At 47.9% G+C, this 23,145-nt stretch overlaps 1 protein-coding gene across 1 annotated transcript in view; it reads right to left on the reverse strand.

Moving 5' to 3' along the window:
- Positions 1-23,145, reverse strand: part of CLSPN (claspin) — a 503,683-nt gene that overhangs the window by 409,225 nt on the left and 71,313 nt on the right. Inside the window, exons 6-7 of the mRNA XM_069622600.1 lie at positions 16,888-16,960; positions 421-529 (exon numbers count right to left, since the gene is read on the reverse strand). Of these exons, the coding sequence (XP_069478701.1) occupies positions 421-529; positions 16,888-16,960 (182 nt within the window). The remainder of the gene's footprint in view (positions 1-420; positions 530-16,887; positions 16,961-23,145) is intronic.

The following is a 23,145-nucleotide window of genomic DNA, read 5'->3' on the forward strand; positions in this document are numbered from 1 at the left end:
GAACCCCAAGGTGTACAGAGATCCCACCTATACTGCGAGCCTCAAAAGCCTGTTTTATAACATTCTTTTTGTAATAGAAACAGACTCATTTGATTTGTCTTGTGACAATGTCTTAAGCACCAATTCCAACAATGACTCCTTGCACACACAGATCAAAGTTTGAGTCAAATCTATCCTTTAAGTTGATTTAATAGGCTCAAGGTCAAGATTCGCACAAGACATGTAGCTTTATCAATGGAGCAGGCAAGTCCCCACCTTCCCCTACCAAGCAGTGACGTTTGGGGGTAAAGGGGAGGCAAGAACTTCTGCAAAGCAGGGGAATTCAAAAGAAGCAGAGGGACATAAGGAATGAAGCAACTGAATCAAGAGGGATCGTTTTAGTGAACAGTGGAAAATTACTTTGTTGGGTAGGAGACTTACTTAAGAAGCTGCATGGCACTTCCCTGGCAGACAGGCCGGACTCGGCGCTTGAAAAAGTCATGAATGGTCTTGGGTTCAGGCAGATGATATGGCAGAGCCAGTGAGGATTCTGTGAATGAAAAGACAGGTCAGGTGGCTGTCAGCAGGTTGTTCAATGGATTAATAAAATACACAGATGTGGTAAATTGGCACACATCTCGTACGACACCCCGATTTAAATAGAATTCTGGAGCAGGGTCAAAAGCCTAGACTCACCCTTTGTCGGGCCTGCTTATGTGTGCACATTCCAGTACTGTATACTGGGAATTTACTTCAGAGTGGTGATGTTAGAAATATTATACAGGAATTGGGTGAAAACGTGCACAAACACATTATTCAATAGACTCAATCATAAACTGGATTAGCATTATTATACAGGAAACCAGAGGTGAAAAATGTAACTTCTATGTGTAACTGAAGGGCTCTATCATCAGCTGTTGACACACTGGTACAAAGGAGATTTATATACTGTTTCATCACAAATGAGATGCATGTGAAAACCTTTCAAAGGATTTTGGGTCACTATTATAGAAGGGAGTAGTTTCTTACCTGTAACTCCATTTCTCCAGCATTGGTATCTTTCATGGATTCACATGCTTAGAATATTCCCCGTCGCCAGACTGGGAACCCTCGGTACGCATATATAGTCATTTCCCATAGGAAAAACTTCCGACACTTGTGTGTCCTATCCCCGTCTACGTCCTCTACGGGGCCGCCCACGCACGCCCCGTTGGACGCAATAGTATATAAGCCCCGCCCCCGCGGGTCCCTTCAGATTTCGGCCCCTCCAAAGAGAACGGGGGGAAAAACCTTCTTACATACATAATTTCACATTGCAGTCCGGGGAGGCCGGTGGGCGCATGTGAATCCATGAAAGATACCAATGCTGGAGAAATGGAGTTACAGGTAAGAAACTACTCCCTTCTCCAGCATTGGATCTTTCATGGATTCACATGCTTAGAATAGATTGTAAAGCAGTAACATCAAGAAGGAGGTGAGAGTGCAATGTAACTTACATTCGTAGAGACACCCCCAAAACACTCCCCTTTACACAGTGTATGTAAGCAACAACTTATTATACTGATACGAAACGGATTTCCACAGTACAATGTTATGCCATATACCCAAGTATGCACTCCCTGCGCATATATATATATATATAAGATAGATAAACCTATATCTAGACCGATATACATATGTATGTTCATGTATACGATCGGAAACAACGTAGGCCAATTAAGCGACAGCATTTTCGTAATTTTGGCTTACCTCATTGAAAAAGGTGGCGCAGCACTGCCCGCCCCATCTGCACCTCGTCCGCATGCTGCTTTTCCAGGCAGTAATGGCGCGTAAACGTGTGAGGGACAGACCATGCCGCTGCCTGGCAGATGTCTGTCAGCGGAATTCCTGCCCACAGAGCCGTGGAGGAAGCCGTCGATCTCGTGGAATGGGCTCTAGGGCGATCTTGTAGGGGTCTCCCGGCCTTGGTGTGACACAGGGTAATTGCCGAAGAGACCCAGCGAGCCAGACCTTGCTTGGAGATAGCCTTTCCCCTCGCCGAGGGACCATAGGCGATGAACAACTGTCTGGTGGTTCTGATATCTTGCGTTCTTTGCAGGTAAAATTTGAGTGCCCTTTTGACGTCTAGAGTGTGAAGGGCCTTCTCCGCCGTCGACGACAGGGATGCAAAGAAAGTAGGAAGCACCAGAGTCGAGTGCTTATGATAGACTGATGGTACTTTTGGGATGAAAGTAGGGATGAAAGTAGGGTTAGTTGATAAAATTACTTTGTCCTTAAAGAACCTCATATATGGAGGATCGATGACCAATGCCTGCAATTCCGACATTCTTCTAGCCGATGTGATGGCGACTAGGAACGCTAGTTTCCAGGATAGGAATTGTAGGGATGAAGAGGACATTGGCTCAAATGGAGGCTTCATTAAGGCAGCCAGCACCACATTCAGACTCCACGACGGTGGGAACCGTTTTGCAGGAGGGAAAGTTCTAAAGAGACCCCTCATGAAATGCTTCACTAGTCTATCACTGAATAGTGGTGACGACTGTCTCCTCCTTGTAAACCTTGAAATGGCCGCCAGATGTACTTTGATGGACGATGATGACAGTCCGCTCTCCGCCAGGTGAAGAAGATACGGGAGGATTTGCTCAGGGGTTACTTCCAAAGGGTGAACTTCGTGTTGTGTTTGACACCACGTACAGAATCTTTTCCATTTGCCCATATACGATTTGTTAGTAGAAGGGGCCCTAGCCGCCTGCAGAATCTTCCGGCAATCCGTCGAAACTTTCAGGTTCCCAAACTCTGAGAAGTCAGGAGCCAAGCAGTTAAGTTCAGGCTGTCCGGATTGTGGTGCCATACTGTTCCCTTGTCCCTGGACAGGAGGTTCGGCACTTTCCGGAGCGGTATCTGTTGTTCCAGTGACAGATGAAGGAGGTCGGAAAACCATGGTTGTCTCGGCCAGTGCGTAGCCACTAGGATGACCCGGCATTTGTACCTGCGGATCCCCTGGATCGTCCTCCGTATGAGGGGGAACGGGGGGAAGGCGTAGAGGAATTTGTCTGTCCATGGAAACGAGAACGCTTCTCCCAGGGAGCCTATTTGGGGCCATCTGCTCGCGAACTGGACACATTTTCGGTTTTCTTCCGTTGCGAAGAGATCGATCGATGGGGTCCCCCACCTTTCGAAGATTTCTTGCAGCTGACTGGAGTCCAGCTCCCACTCGTGTATTTGCGACATTGACCTGCTCAGGGAATCCGCCTGCACATGCTTCACTCCCGGGAGGTGGTACGCCACTAAGGATATGTGGTTTTTTAAAGCCCAGTGCCAGATCTTTTGAGCTTCCTTCGAGAGGGTCCTGGATCTGGTGCCACCCTGCTTTATCAGGTAGAACATGGCTGTCGTATTGTCTGTCAGCACTCTTACTTTTGATCCATTGATATGTGGGAGGAATGATTTCAGGGCCCATCTCACCGCCCTTAGTTCCAGCACGTTGATATGTAGGCGCGACTCGGTCGACGACCACCTGCCTTGGGTTTGATGATTGTTCATGTGTGCTCCCCAGCCCGACAGAGAGGCATCCGTAATGATGGTGTTCTGAAATTCCGGCTCTTGCAGAGGGACCCCTCTGTCCAGGTTGTGAACGACTTTCCACCATTGGAGGGATTTGATAACTCCTTCGTCGTCGACGGTTATCTTGTCTGACCAGCGGCCCGTGGCCTGCTTCCATTTGTCCGACAGGAACTCTTGTAGAGGCCTCATGAATAACCGGCAGTTTGCTACTAGGTGGATGCACGACGCCATGGAGCCTAGGAGCGCCGCATATTTTCTCACTGACATCCTGCTCTGTAGACGAAGTTGGCTTGTCAGTCGTTTGATCTTCGACATCCTTTCCAGGGACGGTTTCACTATCCCCGCGTGGGTGTCGAATTGAGCACCCAAGAACTTCAAGCTCCTTGAGGGCTGTAGAGAAGACTTTTCGTAGTTCACTGCAAATCCCAGACGCTGCAGCAGTCGCAAGGTGGTCAGTAAGCTGTCGTTGGTCGACGCTGGGGAGGATCCCCTCACGAGCCAGTCGTCAAGGTACGGGTATACATGATGCCCTTTCTTTCGCAGCCAGGCTGCCACGGGTGCCAGACATTTCGTAAACGTTCTTGGGGAGGACTTCAGGCCGAATGGGAGCACTGTAAATTGGTAGTGTGTTTCCCCAACTAGGAACCTCAGAAACTTCCTGTGTTTTGTGTACACCGGGATGTGAAAGTACGCGTCTTGCAGATCTAGTGACGCCAAGAAATCGTCCTTTTGGACGGATCTGATCACCTCCTGTAGTGTAAGCATTTTGAACTTTTGACTCAGCAGGGTTTTGTTGAGGTCCCTCAGGTCGAGGATGGGGCGCCACTTTCCGTTCGGCTTCTTTACTACGAAACAGCGTGAGTAAACCCCTTGGCCTTTCTGCGATGCAGGGACTAATTCGATGGCGCCTTTTTTTAACATGAGCGCTACTTCCTGTCGCAAGATGCCTAGATGTGGTTGGGACAGGTGTATCAGTGGACGTCTTGGAGGTTTGCATTTGAACCGTAGGGAATGCCCCCGTCTCACCGTGTCCAGGACCCACCGATCTGTTGTGATTGACTCCCATTCCTCGACGCAGCTGGACACTCTTCCTCCCAGAACGTCATTGTTGGTCTTTTTGTTTGCTCGTCGACGACGAGTAAGTGGGTCGTCTCTTGGAGGACTGGAAATTTCTGCGCCGGGTTGAGGACTGCGAGGCGCGCCTATATCCTTGGGACGGATACGACGACCTACCAAAAGCTCTATCCCTAGTTGTTGAGAATCTTGAGTTTCCAGTTGCACCTCTAAAGGGACGAAAGGAACGAAAGGGCTTACCACTCTGAAGAGAGCCCAGCGAGCGTGCCGTCTCAGAGTCCTCCTTCATGCCTTTCAAGGCCTCATCCACCTTTTCGCCGAACAGAAGGTCACCTTCGAAGGGCATGTCCACCACTTTATATTGCACTTCGGGTCTGAAGTTGGTGCACTTAAGCCAGGCCTGGCGTCTTAGGACAACTCCGTTGTTAATTTGTTTAAACCCCGAATCTGCCAGGTCCACTGCTATATTAATAGCATGGTTCGATGCTTCTTCGCCTTCGCGAACCAGGGACATAGCCGTTTTTCTATGCTCTTCAGGGAGGTGGTCCATAATAGGTGCCAGTCTGTGCCACATCTCCCTGTCGTACCTGGCCATAATTGCCAGGGAGTTAGCTGCTTTTACAGTTGAAGCCCCCACTGACAGGACCTTCTTACCGAACGCGTCTTGGCGTCTAGCCTCGGAATCCGGAGGGGTAGAGCATTTATGTTGAGCCTTTGCTTTTCTCGTCGCCGCCGCCGATACCACCGAGTCAGGTGTGGGTTGCGCCGAGAGGCATTTCGGTGTCGAATCTGGGACTTTAAATTTTTTCTCTATGCGGCCCTTGACAGCAGGTTCTGAAAATGGGTGCCGCATAGTTTGAACGCCTTCTTTCCAAACGTGGTCCAGGATCGGTATTGAAAAAATTGAACGCCTACCCTTGCTCATGTGGTCAAAGAGAAAGCAGTCCTTTTCTTCCTGTTGGGCCAGGCTGAACTCCTTGCAGGCCTTTTCCATCATGGAATGGAAGGCGCCAATATCATCCGGTGGCGATGGGTGAATGGGACTTTTTGGCGGATCCACTTCCACATCCGAAACCCAGGATGGGTCCCTTGACGGTGAGAGGGAGATATCTGATGCTGACCCCCGGTCAGAGAGGGAGTCCGAGAGCTCACCCTCCTCCTGGACTGCTGGAGTAGTTGGAACTACGACCGATCTAGTCGGGCGGTGTGAAGGGCCGGGCTCGTCGACGAGGGGAGTCGTCGGTACGGGTGGAAGCCTTTCGTCCAGCGATTTTAAAAGCGAGTGTAGGGAGGAAAGTACCTCCATGGAGAGGGTAGCCTGGGCGCTTGGAGGTTGGGTAAAAACCTGAGAGCAGGTTGCACCAGAAGGAAACCTGGCTCGTAGACCAAGGTCTTCCGGGCTCACTATTCTGAAGCCATCGTCTTCTTTCGAGGCGATTGACACTGCCTGTTCTTGTAGCAGTGTGTCGGGCAACCCCATATCGAATACTTCTGGATCGTCGTCGACGGTGGGCCTGCAGGTGGCTTCGGCGGTCCCGCCTTCGCGGCGCTCTCCCTGCGTTTATCCGCATCTCTACTCGTGGCTGATCTGTGTTGATCGCCCGAGGAGGATTTAGGCCTGTCTTTTTCTTTCTTCGACGAAGTCGATGAGGATTTTCTTGCCGAGTCTTTGGATGATTCCTTAGAAGAGTGACTTCGCGGCACGTCCTTCTCCGTAGGTCGTGGTTTCTTGGCCGGAGGTTCCGACGAATGCGAGCGTCGGGGGGCCCCTGATGTTTTTGCCGAGGCGACGCTGCGCACCGAGCCTACCTCTGACTGAGGGTATGCTCCCGTGCCATCGTTCAGCCACGAAACCAGTCGCCGATTTCGATCCTTCAGGGTTTTCTGGGAAAAACCCTTACATATATCGCATTGGTCCGCCGAGTGGTGAGGATGGAGGCAGTAGATACAGTCTAGATGGCCGTCCCCCTCATAAACCTTCAGTCCGCACGTGGCACACGGGCGAAAAAGAGGTTTTCCCGACATTCTGACAGGACCAGACAAAGAAACTCGCAGGAGGTCGAACAGTTCGATAAGTAGCAGTAGACTACACGAGGAGATCCCACTATCTTTGGAGACGGTTGAAATCTGAAGGGACCCGCGGGGGCGGGGCTTATATACCATTGCGTCCAACGGGGCGTGCGTGGGCGGCCCCGTAGAGGACGTAGACTGGGATAGGACACACAAGTGTCGGAAGTTTTTCCTATGGGAAATGACTATATATGCGTACCGAGGGTTCCCAGTCTGGCGACGGGGAATATTCTAAGCATGTGAATCCATGAAAGATCCAATGCTGGAGAAAGGTAGGATTGCAGGCAGGGGTTTGGGGGGCGCTGCCGAGCAGGAGAAATGGCAGCCTGAAAATCCTGTGTGCAAAGAACAAGCAAGGGGAGGAAGGCGACAGATGGGGGTCACTACCAGGCACTGGCTCGAAACATCTTTGATTGAGGGTGCCCCGGTGTAGTTCCAAGCGGCGGCAGAGGAAACGCTCAAGACACAGGATTCCACCCATAAAGTGCTTCCGACAGATGCAGAGAGTCTAGTAAACTGAGCCTGGTGCGGTGTTGGCCGAGAGGGGGAGGAGCCAAAAGTTCCCCAACTGTCTGCACAAACCACTTCATGTCATGGCAGTATCCTAGCAGACTGGCGGCCCTTCAGAACAGTGCGTAAGAAGTGAGACACCCCTGGTGCGCCCAGTGTAGCAGTGCAGAGAGCTGTGAGGAGGCTAGTAAAGTGGTAACTTTTCAAACAAACATATTGCCGGCAGCTGCACTGGGCTGCGGGGTGTGGAGAGTTGCACGCCCATCCGGTCAGCAGGGGGAAGCAGACGAGACCCAGCGGTCGGACTTTCGCTGGACGGAGCCACAGCCCAACCCCATCTGTATCGTCAACGCAGCATTGAACAGCTGTGGCTGACTAGCAAAGGCCGGATAGAAGGTCTAAACACTACAGGCCACGGTGTGCCTGCAGGTCCAGACTGGCCTCGCAAAGCCTGGTGGAAGGTGGGCAAGTGAAGTGCTGAGGGACAGGCTAAGGCACATAAGGCACGTCCTTAAAGTTAAAAGGAGGTGGGGGCGCGAGCAGGCTCAAGACTGGCAGACAAACCTGTACTACACTGCGAACATAATTAGCTGAGAAAGGTGGCCTGTTGAATTTGGGGCAATACCCCACTTGGAGTGAGCAGGACGACGCCGGCTTGCTACCACCATGTGTGAGGAGTGCAGACCGGGGACCACCATGCAGTGGAATCATGTGGAGTGCGCTGGGGCTTTGGCAGACCTATAATCCAAATCAGTTAATCAGTGTTCACCTCATTGGAGAGCGGGCCATGGGAAATGCCTCAGGCCCCACTTCTTGAAGTGTGAGAGGCAAGAGGTAAATGGTCAACATCAGGCTAGCATAAAAAAGCCTACCCTTACAATATAAGATAGTTTTGTCGAGTCGGAAAGTTGAACACCCAGAGTGTCAACGGGTGACTTTGCATGGAAGGGACACAGTAGTGAGACAAATCATAAGGGACCCAACTACCAAAGATATCCTGGGACAAGCCGATACGTGTGGGTGACTGGTGCCACGTTGGTCACAGCACTTGGTTGAGAATACGAGATCAGGACGGGAGAGACAACACCGCCAGGAGACAACATGACAAGAGGTTTAGTGAAGAAGCAGGCCCCATGGATTGCTTTACCAACAACCCTGCGAGGACCCCAAGGGCTGAAGATCCAGGGCCGAGAAAAGATCCAGGAGTGATGCCTGTCAACAACCGTGAAGATCAGCTCATGGTGGCTATGCAAACTGGCTTTATGTCGGTCAATGTTAAAAATTGGATGAAAGTGGCAACCATGGGCTCACTGAAATCCAAGCATGAAAAAGACAGCAGCCGTACCACTGAGGCAAAAACCAGGATTGGCGGGGTTGAAGACAGGGTGGGCCAACATGAGCAAGCTATATCGACTCTGCAGTCTGAACTGGCGAAGATCTGGGGTAAGTGCGACAATCTTGAATCGAGCTCACGTCGCAATAACGTGCACATAGTAGGAGTGCCGGATGCAGCAAGCAAGGGGCCCATGCAGCCGTTCGTAGAGGTTGCCGACCCCGTTAGAGCGGCGGATTTCTCCCCACATTTTTTGGTGGAACGAGTGCATCGCATCCCACCCGAGAACCAGGACGCCGGCGAAGAGTCAAGAACGTCAGCTCGAGAGGTGCTGGAGTGCAAAACAGTGACCTGCTTCCACGTCTCCAGAAGGCATTCCCACAAGCTGCTCTCCGTCCCCATCCAAAATGGCCTCTGATAAGGAGGAACGTCTAAGCTGCTTGAAGGGCATGGAAGCCAGAATAACCATTGCGTTCCAGAGTCAATTGGAGCCGATGAATGATAATTTGAAATCCTCGCTACAAGATGTCAGGAAAGAAATAAATGACCTGGGGGATAGAGTGGACGTGGGGGAAAAGTGACTCATGCATGGCAGAGGAATCAAAGTAACATAACATCTTGCTGGACCAGGTAGCAATGGCCACGAACAATCTAGAACTCCAAGCTGAAGATCTAGAAAATAGTTCCCGAAGGTCTAATATAAAGGGTCAAAGGCCTCCTGGAGACAATCCTAGATAGATACCTGCAGGATACCATGCAACACTGCTTTAGCAGTATTCGGAACAACCCTCCCCCACTCCCCCAAGAGAGGTTTGAGTTTGACAGGATCCATCGAGTGGGGCCCAAGAGGAACGAACCGGGGCCTAGACCCAGAGAGGTTCTAATCGCAATGACATCCTACGGCTTAAAAGAATACATCCTTAGAGCCACGTGCACCCACAAAGAACTCACGACCAATGGTGGCCACATACAATTATACCAAGACCTGGCAATAGTCACTCTCCATAAGAGGAGGCTCAAGCAACCAGTCACAAAAGCTTTACAAGCAAAACAAATAATGTACAGATGGACCTACCCACTCGGCCTCACCTTCTCTTGGGAGGGGAAACAAAGGAGAATCAGTACATGCGAGGAGGGCCTTTCGCTGCTACGAATAGAAGATGAGCGGGGCTGCCAAGTGGAAGATAGCCCCCAACTCGGAGTCCCCAGCAGCCAGAACAACCCCTGAGAATTGTCGACAGAAAAGAACAAGAGCGTGAACAAAGAAAAGAAATTGACCGGTCCATTCAAATACCACGAGAGAGTCTGAGGAACAAACAAAACAAAGTGGACACTGGAACGGAAGGCCAAGAAGCGATGAGTCTAAGCTGATCGGTCGCAAGGAGATACACAAGACTCCTGCACGGAGGCAGGAAAACAGTTCATTTTAGGAATCCTGCTTGGGATGTGTACCAATCCCGACATATACAAAAGGGGGGCGAAGGTGGCCAATGGTCCGAAGGGGACAAGGGGGGAGCGATCCAAAGTTCCCTGGCCACAGAAACCCCACAGGGAGGGTGGGGAATTCCTAAGTTTGGAAACGAGGGAAGAGGACAAAACATACTGAACAAGTCAAGAGGCCCAGAGTGCGAACAGGAGGAGAGAAGAAGTCACCGGAAGCCAAGGTGGGGAAGGATCCTAAAGGCATCAAAGGGTGGCAAGAGCAAAATGGGAAACCCACGTTCCTGTGGCAGAAACGACAATAACATCACTAAATGTACAGGGGCTAAATTCTCCCAAGAAGCGCCGAGCAATCCTCGGCAGACTCGAAAAGATGCAAGCAGCAATACGGGTCTTGCTGGAGACTTATCTGCTACAAGTTGATGAGAAAAGGCTGCAGAGTAGGTCCTTCCCCCAGCAATACTGGGGTAGCCATTTTACTCAAGAAAACACTGGGATTCCAGAAGCAACACATGATCCGTAATGCAGAAGGGAGATAACTGGGTATTAAAATGGCCAATCAAAGGGAGAACATACACAATCCTGGCAGTATATGCACCCAATGATAGACAAGACAAACATTACCAAGCTCCTGCAGAACATAGGGAGCTGGTGCAAAGGTCAGAAGATCATAAGGGGGGGGACTTTACTGTGTAATGGACCCCAACCTAGATAAAACATTACAGCCCACAGTGGCAGACCTCCGGAATAGACAAGGCCTGGGGACATTTTTTAGGGACTTGGGAGTGATCTAAACGTGGTGTTTGGTCAAAGAAAATACACACATTATTCTGCCGTACATAGAGGATCCTCTAGGATAGACATGGTCATAGTCTGCAACCCTTATCCCCCAGGTGACAAAGGTAGAGATTGGGGTACAATACTTATCTGATCACACCCCCGGTAATAGCGGGTATCGAAATAGAGAAGGAGGGAGGTAAACAGCGTCCTCCTTGGAGACTAAAACTGATTCTGCAGGATGTAGCGCTTAGGGCCCATATGGAGGGAACAATAAATAACTACTTCCAAGAAACGACAATGGGGAGGTTGACTGGAAAACAGTCTGCGACACGAGTAAGGCAGTAATGAGAGGTGAATTTATAGTGCAAACAGCAGAATGTTATAGGGAGAGGGCCCGAATAACTCAAACTGGAACAGGCACTGAACGAGGCTGACAATCATAACTACCAACAAACCCAAAAATCATAGCGCAAGCTAAAGAAAAGCCAAGCCCAGTTAGAAAATCACATGGCGGACCGAGTTGCACAGTCGCTACTACCCACCAAACAGTGGTATTTTGTACACGGGGGGAAAGCTAACAGATTTCTCGCAGCCAAACTGAATAAACAGAGATCCCGTAACTACATTGTACGTCTTAAGAATAGACAAGGGGACACAAGTAGAACTGATGAAGAAAAATTAGAAACAATGGTCCAGTTCAATGAAGAGCTATTATGCAAAGAAAACTTATATGGGGCAGATCACAAATATCTGCTGGCAAACCCGCTATCCGAAAATCTCAGAACAAGACAAGAAAGAGCTTGGGGGTATAATCGTGGCCCAAGAAATCAACAATGCTACCTCAGCACTACCAGGGAATATAACCCCGGGACCAGGTGGCCTGGGGAATGGCTACTATAAAACATTCCATGCACAACTTGTAGGGCCCCTAACCAGTCCTTTCAATGACAGAGACGGAGTCAGTCTCCTTTAGACATGGCAAGATCACTGACAATCCTGACCCTAAAACCAGGGAAAGACCCCTCAATGTTCGAGCTACCGCCCGATCGCGATCCTAAATACCGACGCAAAACTATATGCCAAAATAATTGCAAATAGACTGGCGAGGGTCCTCCCGGGCATTGCCCACAAGGATCAAGCGAGGTTCATTAAAGGGAGACATACGCAAGATAACGTCAGAAGGGCCATAGATATAATTGAATAGGGGACAAGATTGAAACTGAAATTTTCAATAGCTGCCCTAGATGCTAGGCAGGCCATCAACAGCTTAGACTGGGAGTACCTAAAATTGGTCCTGGAGGGGTTCGGGTGCGGGCAATGTTTACTAAAAGGATACTGGCAAATTTCCAATTTCCATCCACATATTTTCTAGTAAATGCCCAAAAATCGAAACTGGTGTTCCTTCGGAGGGGTACTCGTCAGGGATGTCCCCCATCCCCATTAATCTTTTCTATGGCGATGGAGCCCTTGGCACTGCCGTTCAGAGACGGCCCAGAAATAAAGGGGGTACTAGCGGGGAACCAAACTAAAAAAATAAAATAAATAAATAAAAAGCATTATACGCGGACAATGTGATGCTTTATTTGGGAGACACTAGGAACACCCTACGAAAGGCCATAGCAAAACTAAAGAAATTCGCTATTACATCAGGATTTGCAGTAAACTATGCTAAATCTAAATCAATAAATATTACAGAGGAGCCAGAGGTGATAGAAGATATGAGGGCAAGGTTCCCCCTAACCTGGGAAAAAGACTCTAGAATATCTAGGGATTCGTCTAGCAAGGGAATCAGGGAATCTATTTAAAGCAAATATTCCACTGCTCTGAAAACAAATGAGGATTTACAAAGATGGGACAATCAAGAACTATCGTGGTTCGCACGAATAGCAGCATTTAAAATGACTTTCCTCCCCCCCGCCTTCTTTATGTAGTGAGCTCGATACCCACTGAGATCCCATCCCGCCTAATTGAAGAACTCCAGAATGCAATGTTCAAATTCATATGGGGAAAACGCAACCTAAAATTCACAGTCGCATCCTGACACGCGTTCCTCTTCTGGGAGGCCTAGGGGTCCCCGACATTGGGAGGTACATCATGTCGGCACAGCTGGCCCCAATGCTCAATTGGTCGAGACAACACAAATGGTTGGTGTGGAATCGAACAGGCAATCTCCCCAATTCCTCCGATAGCGCTCCAGGCACTAAATCCTAGATCCCGTGAATCAGGGGTGAAAATGCTAGAGGCTACTAGAGTATTCCTGAAGTGCTGGGAAAGAGCTATGCAAAGGAAGAAGATCAGTCATGGCCTGGGACCATTCTCCCCAGTAGCACACAATGCAGACTTTACCCCGGGCCTACAACAGAAATTCTGGGAGGGCTGGAAGGGAGCGGACACCCTGACTTTGAGGGATGTGTTTCTGGATGGTGACCAGATACCCTTCACGGTGTTTAAAAAGAAATTTGGCATTCGTGAAAAAGAAAGGTTCAAATACACACAAATAAGACATCGATCTCCCACCCAGCGGTGAAAAAAGCAGGAACGAGGTTCCCCACTGGCCTACAGTGAAGAGGATATCTAGAATATACAGACTGCTTGACGGAGCACAACCAGCAGACAACCTTCCATATAAACAATCCTGGGAAAGAGATATTGGGGAACCAATTACAGAGGTGGAGTAGAATCAGATACGGGCTAGAGCTCACAAAACCTCTAGATGTACAGCAATTAAGGAAACAGTGTATAAACTTTGCTACTGATGGTACATGCCCCCATGTAACCACACAAAATTAACCCAGAATACCCCCCGGAATGCTGGAGGCAATGTGGAGAGAGGGGAGAATTGTACCACATGTGGTGGTTGTGTCCCAAGGCAATGACCTACTGGAAAGAAATATTGGGCCATATTAAGGAGATCACCGGCAGGGAACTCCCGCTATCGCCCAAGATAATCCCACTAGGAACGGTGGCAGACGGGTCTTATGCAACATCAGGCCACATCTGATCCCTAATAACGCACCTAATGTCGGCCGCAAGAATGACGCTGGCACAGCACCGGAAGAAAGGAGGGGCCAACGTCGCCATGGTGGTGGGTTAAGGTTTGGGGGGTCATGGCAATGGAGAAAGTTACAGCCATAAAAGCATGAAAATACCTGGAAGTTTTTGTCCACCTGGTCCCCCTTCCAGAACTTCGTTGGGGAAAGAGAAGTCCATTTCTTTAAACCTCAAAAGCTTAAAAACGTTAATGTCTCTTGACTGCCAGGAGCACAAAAGGAGGACTCCTGCATGGGTTAGTATTAGCGAAAAGGACAAAGTCTCTGGAGCCCAGAGAAAAGGGATCAGGGTGGGGCACGGTGGTAGAAGGGTAAGAACAATGGTTAAGAATTGGGGGTTTCAGTTGAGCAGCAGTGCCAAACTACAGTGATGGAGACCTTGTCCTGAGGCTGTCCAGAGAGAAAGGCACGCTCTGATAGGAGGCTGGCAACATGCATATTTACCCTTCAAAGCTGGTGTTGAGATACAACGTAGATCATATGACCCGGTGAAAAGACTGAACCCATATGCCCGCAAGTTCCCAGCTACCCTACAGATACAGCACAGCAGAGGCCGTGCACACTTCTTCGAAAAGCCAACAGATGCTACGGCATACGTGGAGGTGTCCATTTCTCCATCCCCCCCGCCCCCTGGTCACTGGAGCAGAGAAATGACCGAGCGCCGGCTTGAGGGGGAGAGGCGAGCCAGATGACCCGGGGGAATTAACTGGTCACTTGGTTGGTGGTGATAACAGATGGTACACAGAACTAATGTTTGGAACATGCCGGGCTGGGGCAACTAGGCTGTCAGGCATGTTTTTGCCGTTTGCAGTGCACCAGGGCTGCATCATCAGGTTGGTGGGGGGCGATGGTGAGGGAGGGTAAGGTGGGAATTATCCAGGCAAAAGCTTGTGTGGAGGGGGGCATGGTCCTGAACAGGGAGGTTGTGTTTAACACCTGGTTTGGGGAAGGGAGTTCAGGGGGCAAGTTATGGTAAAGGAAATGGTTGATGGAAGCGTTGCTGGCGGAGCGGAAAGTTAAGGATCCGCAGGTAATGTTGGGCTTGTAGGTGTGCATGGGAAGATCCATTGGAGACTACAGGTGATGTTATAGAATATATGACCTGGAATGTCCAAGGCCCTAATCCCATCAAAGCAAGGAAGATTCTTGCATATTTGGATCATCATCAGCGCAAAGTGGTAATGGCTCGAGGATATGCATATTCTAGGGTCATTGGATAGAGAGTTTGCACCCAGATGGGGAAGTCAACGATATTACACAGAGTACTCAACAAAGGCTAGGTTGGTGCTCACTCTGATACATCGTGCACTGTGCTTTCAGGAGGGAAAGTAGCATAGATCGGCAGGGTCGCTATGTGATCGTATGGGGAACACTTTCGGGCATGTGGGTGGTATTGGTGAACACCTATGGTTCCAATATGGATGACCACAGTTTTTATGGAGACCTAGCCGAGATAGTTACAAAAGGGGCGGATACCCCGAGAATATGAGGAAGAGACTTCAACCTAGTGCTGAACAGTGTGTGGGATCGGTCTAGAACCACTCCACAAGAGCTGCCCAGGGCTGCTTGCATAGCTACTGAGTAATTAAGAAGAGAAAGTACTAGTTGTTGAAAGCCTGAGTTCATTTCTGAAAACAGGTGGCAAAGGGAAGATTACTTGTTTGTGAATTCGGGAGTTGTGAGGAGCGCGTTCCGCAGCTGCCGAGGGAGGCGACTTAACTAAGGCCTTGCGCACGTTTGAAAATACGTTATATTTCACATGTCCAATGTATTTTTTCGTGAATCTTGTTTTTAATGGCTCTCGACTCCTTGGTTCCTGGTCTGGACTGCTATAACCTTCAATACTTAGCTATGTTTCCCTGGAGCGTTCTACAGATGTGACCTCTCTGGTGCTTGGCTAGAATGAAAGGCAGTTTAGAACCCCTCCAAAGATTCCAAACTACCTCACAATGCTCACTGGCCAATCACTGCTGTTCAGCAGAAACACCATCTTGGATGGGGACAAAATCAGATGTCGGACAATGTAATTAAGGAACTACACTGACTAAAACCCACAGAACAGGCTAAAACACTCCCATCCCCCTAGAACACTGACCCTTGTGCCATAAACCTAGCCTCCTCATAGCTGAGATATGCAATGCAAACCTTAGTGTACCCCCTATGTAAGGCCCTGTCCCAGGGCCCGGCTCCTGACAGGTCGATTTTGCAGTCAATTGAACGATGTGGTGGCAACTCACAGGCCTCCTGCTCACAGAAAACATCTTCCAAATACTGTTAACTTTCAGGCAGAACTCCCACTATTGCCCTCACCCCATGTTCCACTACAGCTCTCCCTGCCAACGTCCCACCCAAGCTCTCCTTCCAAAACTGACCAACCACCTCACACCTCAGTACACAACTCAAGGCAAAAATCAGACTTAAACTCTGTTCCCCCTAAAACAATCTATTAGAGGATTATGGAGGGTTAACCAGGGCATTCCAAGAATTATCTGTAACTGGGGCGCGTCTATCAATTCAAACATAATGTCCTCTCAATGCCCCTCAGCTATTTTTAGACCAAGCAAATGTGTAGTTTGAGTAAACCCCACCTCCACACATCTCAAACCACCCTTCCAATACAAGGCTACGTTCAGGGTAATGTGCGGCCACTGGAACAGAATGGTTAAAGCATTAACGTTTGTCAATGATGGTGAGGAGGGATATACTGCAACAGTGGTAACGAAACACAGGCTTAAAGATATCTGGGGACCCTTCCTGGACCATCTTGCATGTATAAACGATGGGGCGAGGAAAGACGGAGGAGAGTGACACTAATTAACTATGATGTTTAAGTGATGAGTTATCTAGAAAAGTTAAACAAAGATAACCATGCCAGATCTTAGGTGTTATATCAAGATTGTGCTGGGTCGAACTGCTGTGCTCTGTAACTTGTCTGCCAACCTCCCACTCAATCACATAAACAATGGTGTACTCCAAACAAAATTGGGTCCAACCCTTGCCATCACTGCAACAATTTAATTACCACCAAACATTTTTTAATGCTTAAAAATTATACTTTGGGGATTAGCCGGAAAACCTGAGTTATACCTCGAATCATTCGCTGGGTCTCACTATGCATCTGCTTGATTGCTTCTTTACTTAGACGAGCTGCTTTCCGTTCCTGCAGGGAAAGTGTAGGGTTTAAAGCAAATTGCTTCCAATGTGCTCCAATGCAATTTAAAACACTGTTAATGCACAAATATGATAAGAATTAACAGTTTGCCATAAAACCCTCATTAAACAATTACACTATCAATCTATCAACTGCTTTACAGCATCACACATTCCTTTAAATCCCCCTAGACCTGAAGGAAGAGTTTAGTTTACATACAGACTCTAATACAGTCGCCCCATGGTGACAGTTGACAACGTTTAACAGCGCTTTCTGTAAAATGGTGCATGCCGGCAACACACAGTGAAACTTATTTGCCATTTACTGCAACAAAGTTAGTTTGCAGTAATTGTGAAATAATTTGAACATCCACCATCCCTGCCAGTTGAGTAACATACAAATGGAACTCGCCCATAAAATAATCTCCTTGCCAATGCAAGTGTATTTGTAGATTTTGAAAGCCCCGTCATAGCTTTGTTGATTTATACTACTCTGGGACACAAGGAAAGATGGACTCCGGTTCATGCAACAGAACTTTTACCGATTATATGGAACGGACAGTGAGACTAATGGCCACGTTCAAATGTAAAACACTGAAACATTAAAACACGGATGTTCAGGAGAGCAGTTTCCTTGCTTCTGGCAGCTCTGAAGCCAGACTGATGGTCATGAAGACAACCAACAGATTCAGTATGGAGATTCAGCTGGGAGATGGCCAGTTTCTCCATTTCTCCATTTTGTCTGAGCCAAATCATTTGGAAGGACTACAGCAGACGTGCAGCCAAGCACGGAACCACAAAGAGTGAGTCCAAATGTAGAATCATGTCTGACTGAAAGCGAGTGCCACCCTCTACCTCACCATAAGTTAAGAAAAACACTATTGTCATCAACACTGCCACAAACATGCTTAATATGGCTTCTAGTGAAGGTCATGAGGAAATAACCAGTGCTTTTGAACCTGGTCCCCACCCCTTTGGACTTGGAGTGCACCTCCTCCTCTCCGTCACCTTCTGTTGATATCCCGGAATTGGAGCTGGACCGCTTGAGCGATGCGAGATTCAACAGCGGATCCCTCCGAGTTAGGATGTGCAGAAGCCGCAGCATACTGTCAAAAATCACAAATGAGTCCTCGCCAGAGATGTCGCAAATGACCAGGAGAAATGAAATGCAGCAGTGTCACAAAACGACGCAAACACAAACACCAAAATCGAATGCACCGTGTGATCAGGTCATGACTGCGACTAAACCAAGACCGAGATTAGACTCTCAATCCTGGAAAAGTGCTGCACAAATACGCTGCATGCCGTCTGACTTGCAAATTCAGGACCTTGCTGCAGAACAAGAAGAACAACATGCTCAGTGCAGTTTGAACTCACTTGCTACACATTCTGAGCATCCGTTACTCAAACAAAAGCCTATAACTGGGGACAATTTCAAAATCCATATTGTCCCCGCCAGCTGTTTCCAATAAAGTCCACGAAGCTCAGATACGGCCAAGCCCTTCAAAAGAGTCGAGAACAAGGTGGTCAGAAAATAAAATAACTCCTACTCAACTGATTCAAGTGCAGACTCAAATATGGAAGAAAGAACCTGCAACAGACCAGTCTACCTGCAAGGCAACTAACATTTGAAGCAGTGTCATCAGAAAATAACACAAAGCAATTGATAGTGTCTGGCAATCTTGATAATCTGCAAATACAAAATACCATAATGGCAACACTTACCATTGTGCTAAAACCCCTTTCTGAAATTATATGAATCCATCTATGAAAGCTTCAAAGATCAGACGACTTTGCTTGCAATGACACATCCAAAAATGATATATAGAAGCTTTTGCAAATACACTGCAACAAAGGTTGGACAGGGATGCCGAATCGGAAAGCCTACTTCAAAAACTCCTGGCTGACCATGTGAGAGAAATTGGAGCAAATAAGATACAGCTTGAAGTGGCTAAAGACATTTTAAAATGGGGCAAAGAATCCGAGAACTGTTCACGATATAGAAACTATACAAACAAATCAAGAACTTTTACATCAGAAACCTAAACCCAACATCAACATTCAGGAAGAAGAAATCCAACTAATAGCGCCGGTGCTGGTCCATGAAATAAAAAATTAATCGCACAATTTCGTCCCAACAAACTTAGAAATACCTAAAGTCAACCAGTATGAAGTACATCTACAAACGGAATCTATGATGGACCCAACATCCATCGCAAAAGATGAAAATGCATCAGTCAGTTGATGTAGCAATGTTATCGCAATTACCAGCGAACACAACAAATACTAACATCGATGCAAATGCTAAAAAAAAAAAAAAAAATGTCTACTAATTACCAAGAGGAGAGAGAAGCCAATTATGAGATTTTTTTTACTCTAGGTAAAAAAGGAAACAGATGGGTCGAAAACAGCACCTGTATGCAAAAAATAAATACACACTGCGACTAATCAAGGGAGCAAACCGAGTGGATCAATCAAAAGGATTTATCCCCAGCTTGAAAATGCCTCCTACTAGAACCCACTCAGACCCATTGCCCGGTAAACAACTGGAGAAAACCAAAAGGGCAGAAACAAATGACTCCCCAGTGGTAGAACAGCAAAAATTAACAATTGGAAACACTGATCCAGCAGAAGTGCACAATGACCCTATGAAAGAGATGGATGAAATAACTAAGTTACTCACCGTAGTGACTACTTTAACTCCTAGTCCATAGTCCCCCTTCCTCCATACTTGGGAGCACTTCTGTTAAAAAGCATCAAAAATCTAGTTTGTCTCTTTATATTTACGCGAGGCCACTGCGTGTGGCCGTACCCCCGCCCTCCTGAGCTCGGAGCATCGCCCTTCAGTCCTTTTGTATCGCCAGGTCCGAGACCAATTAAGCAACAATACAGGATACTTTTTAGATGGGACAGCGGGCAGGCGTATGGAGGAAAGGGGACTATGGACTAGGAGTAAGGTAGTCACTACGGTGAGTAACTTTGTTATACAGCTACATCCCGTCTCCTTTCCTCCATACTTGTCGGAGACTCCCAAGCACAACCATAGGTAGTACAGGTGGATGGAAAATCCTTTACTGGAATAAGTTTTTGAGAACAGGCTGGCCAAATTGGGCATCAGCCCTGGAGCTCAGGTCTAAGCAGTAATGTTTGCAGAAAGCCGATGGAGAGGTCCACGTGGCCGCCTTGGTGATGGACTCCCAGGGGACATACTTTTGGAAGGCAAAAGCAGCCGCTTTGCCCCAGACAAGATGTGCATGGATGCCCTTTGGGGGTTGATGGCCTTAGATCTTATAGGCCTCTGAAATACAGGAGGCAATCCAGCGGGAGATCAATGCTTTGGAAGCAGGTTTCCCCTTCAGATGTCCGAACGTAACAAAGAGCTGTGAGGAGCTTCTGAGTTCACTCGTTCTATAGAGATAAAACTTCAGGGCTCGCCCAAAGTCCAGGTTATGCAAAACTCTGGGCATCCGATGCCGGATTAGGAAAAAAGGACAGGCAAGGAGATTGATTGGTTCAAATAAAAATCAGTAACTACCTTAGGCTGGAAGGAAGGATGAGCGCGAAGCACAACCTTATCCCTGTGGAAAGTGAGGAACGGATGTTCCATGGAGAGAGCTTGGAGTTTGCTTACTGCCTTGCTGAGGTTATTGTGATCAGAAAAGTAAGCTTCCAAGAGAGGTACTTGAGATAGATAGTGGCCATGGGTTCAAACTGTATGACATAACGCAGTGGGAACCACAATTACATCCCATTTGGGATGAGGAGTCGGCACCGGCGTGAAGAGATGAATAGGGCCCGCAAAAGGCCTTTTGATGACTGGATTAGTCAAAGAAAAACGAACAGCTGTCTGTGGACAGTTAGGCCACAATGGCAGATAAGTAGGTCCTGCATGACAGAACATGGATGCCAGAAGCTGCCAGGTGAGAGACAAAGGATAGAACGGTGCCGACCGAAGCCGTTTAGCTAAACACCAGTGGCAAAAACAGCCATTTGCTCCTGTACTGGGCCTTCGTAGAAGGGTTCCTAGCCGCTTGGATAAGGAGCATATTGTCGGACAGATTGAACTGCGCTAAACATCTGAACTCAGGCACCAGGCCACCAAGCTGAACGATTGTGGGTAGGGGTGCCACAGATGGCGATTGCTCTGGTGAATAAGGTCGGAATCTGCGGCAATCTGATCGGGGGGGGAGGGGGTAGGAGGGGAGAACCGACAGATGCTGTAGTTCTGAAAACCAGAATCTGGCTGGCCACCAAGGAGCCATGAACAGGAGAGTGCAGTTCGATGCGGTCCTGAACTTAAAGAGTAACCGCTGAATCAGTAGCAACGGAGGGAAGGCGTAAGCCTTCGTGTTGTCCCACGGAATGTCAAGGGCGTCCCCCCAGGGGGGAAGCTTTGAGCCCATCCCTGGACGCATAAAGAGGACAGAAATGCCAGGCAAACCTCCTTTGATCAAGAGTACCAATAGCAACTCCATACATGTGTTTCAGCCTTGTTGTGACACATCAGTGAGGTTGAGCTGTGCGATGGCTGCAGACTCTCAAAGTGGGGAAAAAAACCACAGAACATGTTATCATGCCATGTTCTTTCTGGAGAGGAGCGCCTGCTACCTTTTTTGAAAAGAAGTTGCAAAAAGGTCCACCTCTGGAGTGGCCCATTGATGGAAAATGTTGGAGGACATCGCTGTTCATTTCCCACTCGTAATTGGCTGCCGACTGAGTGAATCTGCAGTCACATTGATGTGACCCGGGATGTGTACGGCCTGGAGCCAAACATAGTGCTGGATGGCCCAGTCCCAAATTTATATGTCCAGATCCATAAGGAAAGGCGAATTTGTGCCGCCCTGCTAGTCTATGTAAAACATCGCCCATGGATTGGGAGAACATCAGCTGTCCAACATGTAATCAAGGAAGCATAGTATTGTACTTGACTCAAACACAACACAGCACATAAAATCCCCCAAAATCCCTGGAACCTGACAGTACCCCCTCTCCTCAAGGGTCTGGTTTCATAGGATAAAGTAAATAAAATCTCTTTACCAACTGCGGCGAATGAACATCTTGCTTGGCTATCCAGGATCTCTCTTCAGGACCATACCCTTTCCAGTCTATTAAATACTGCAATTTTACTCGAACCACCCTAGAATCTAAGAGGTCCTGAACCTCATACTCCTCTCCTGAACCCTCTACACTTACTGGACCTGGTGCCTTACCCAACCTAGTTCCCTTTATAGAAGGTTTTAGAAGGTTTACATGGAAAGTGGGCTGCACCTTTAAACAAGAGGCTAACTTTACTTTAATTGTCACATGGGATAATACTTTCTAAACAGACTAAATTTACTCTCGTCTTTATGAGTGATATTTTTGCTGGAAAGCCAAACCAAAATCACCTTCTTGATTTCTTGGGGAAGCCCTATGTCTTTGATCTGCAAACTTCTTATATCTTGTTTTACTCACTTGCAGAGCCTCAACCCCCCTTTTAACATTTCCAACCATTGCTCTCACTTCAACATCTTGTACCTCTACCTCCTCAAAGTTGATTTCTCTAAGAAATCTAGGATGAAACCCTTGATTAAAGTAAAAAGGAGACATTGTTGTTCAATCTTTTGATGTTTTGTTATAACAGAACTTTGCTAGCCAAATCAAATCTACCCAACGCTCATCTTATTTTAGATACCGCAGATATTTCTCAAACTCCCGGTTCACTCTGTCTGACCACTGGCTTCTGTATGGAAACTCGTAGTTCTATTTACCTCTATTTTTAGTTCTTTACAAAACGCCCGCCAGAATTTGGACACGAATTGGGACCCCCGATCTGAAATTACCTGTGTAGGGAGACCATGTAATCTTACTAAATGTTGCATGAATGCTTGTGCTAAATTAGTTGCTGTTGCAGAACCCTTTATGGGCATGAAATGACTGGCTTTAGAAAGAACATCAACCACCACCAAAATAGTAGTGTAACTATGATCGGCAGTTAAATCTACAATGTAATCCAAAGAGATAAGAGTGCCATGGACGTGGAGGGATGGGCAAAGGAGTCAATAACCCTGCAGGTCTCCGATTTTCGGACTTCGCTCTCGCACACATCTTTACATAATTCAACACATCCCACCAAAACTCTCTGCGTACATGTTTTACGGTTTTTCTGAACCCTGGATGTCCTGATAACAAAGAATCATGACCCTGACGAAGAGC

The sequence above is a fragment of the Ambystoma mexicanum genome, chromosome 11 (assembly GCF_040938575.1).
Source record: "Ambystoma mexicanum isolate Mex_15411 chromosome 11, UKY_AmexF1_1, whole genome shotgun sequence".
Lineage (NCBI taxonomy): Eukaryota > Metazoa > Chordata > Amphibia > Caudata > Ambystomatidae > Ambystoma > Ambystoma mexicanum.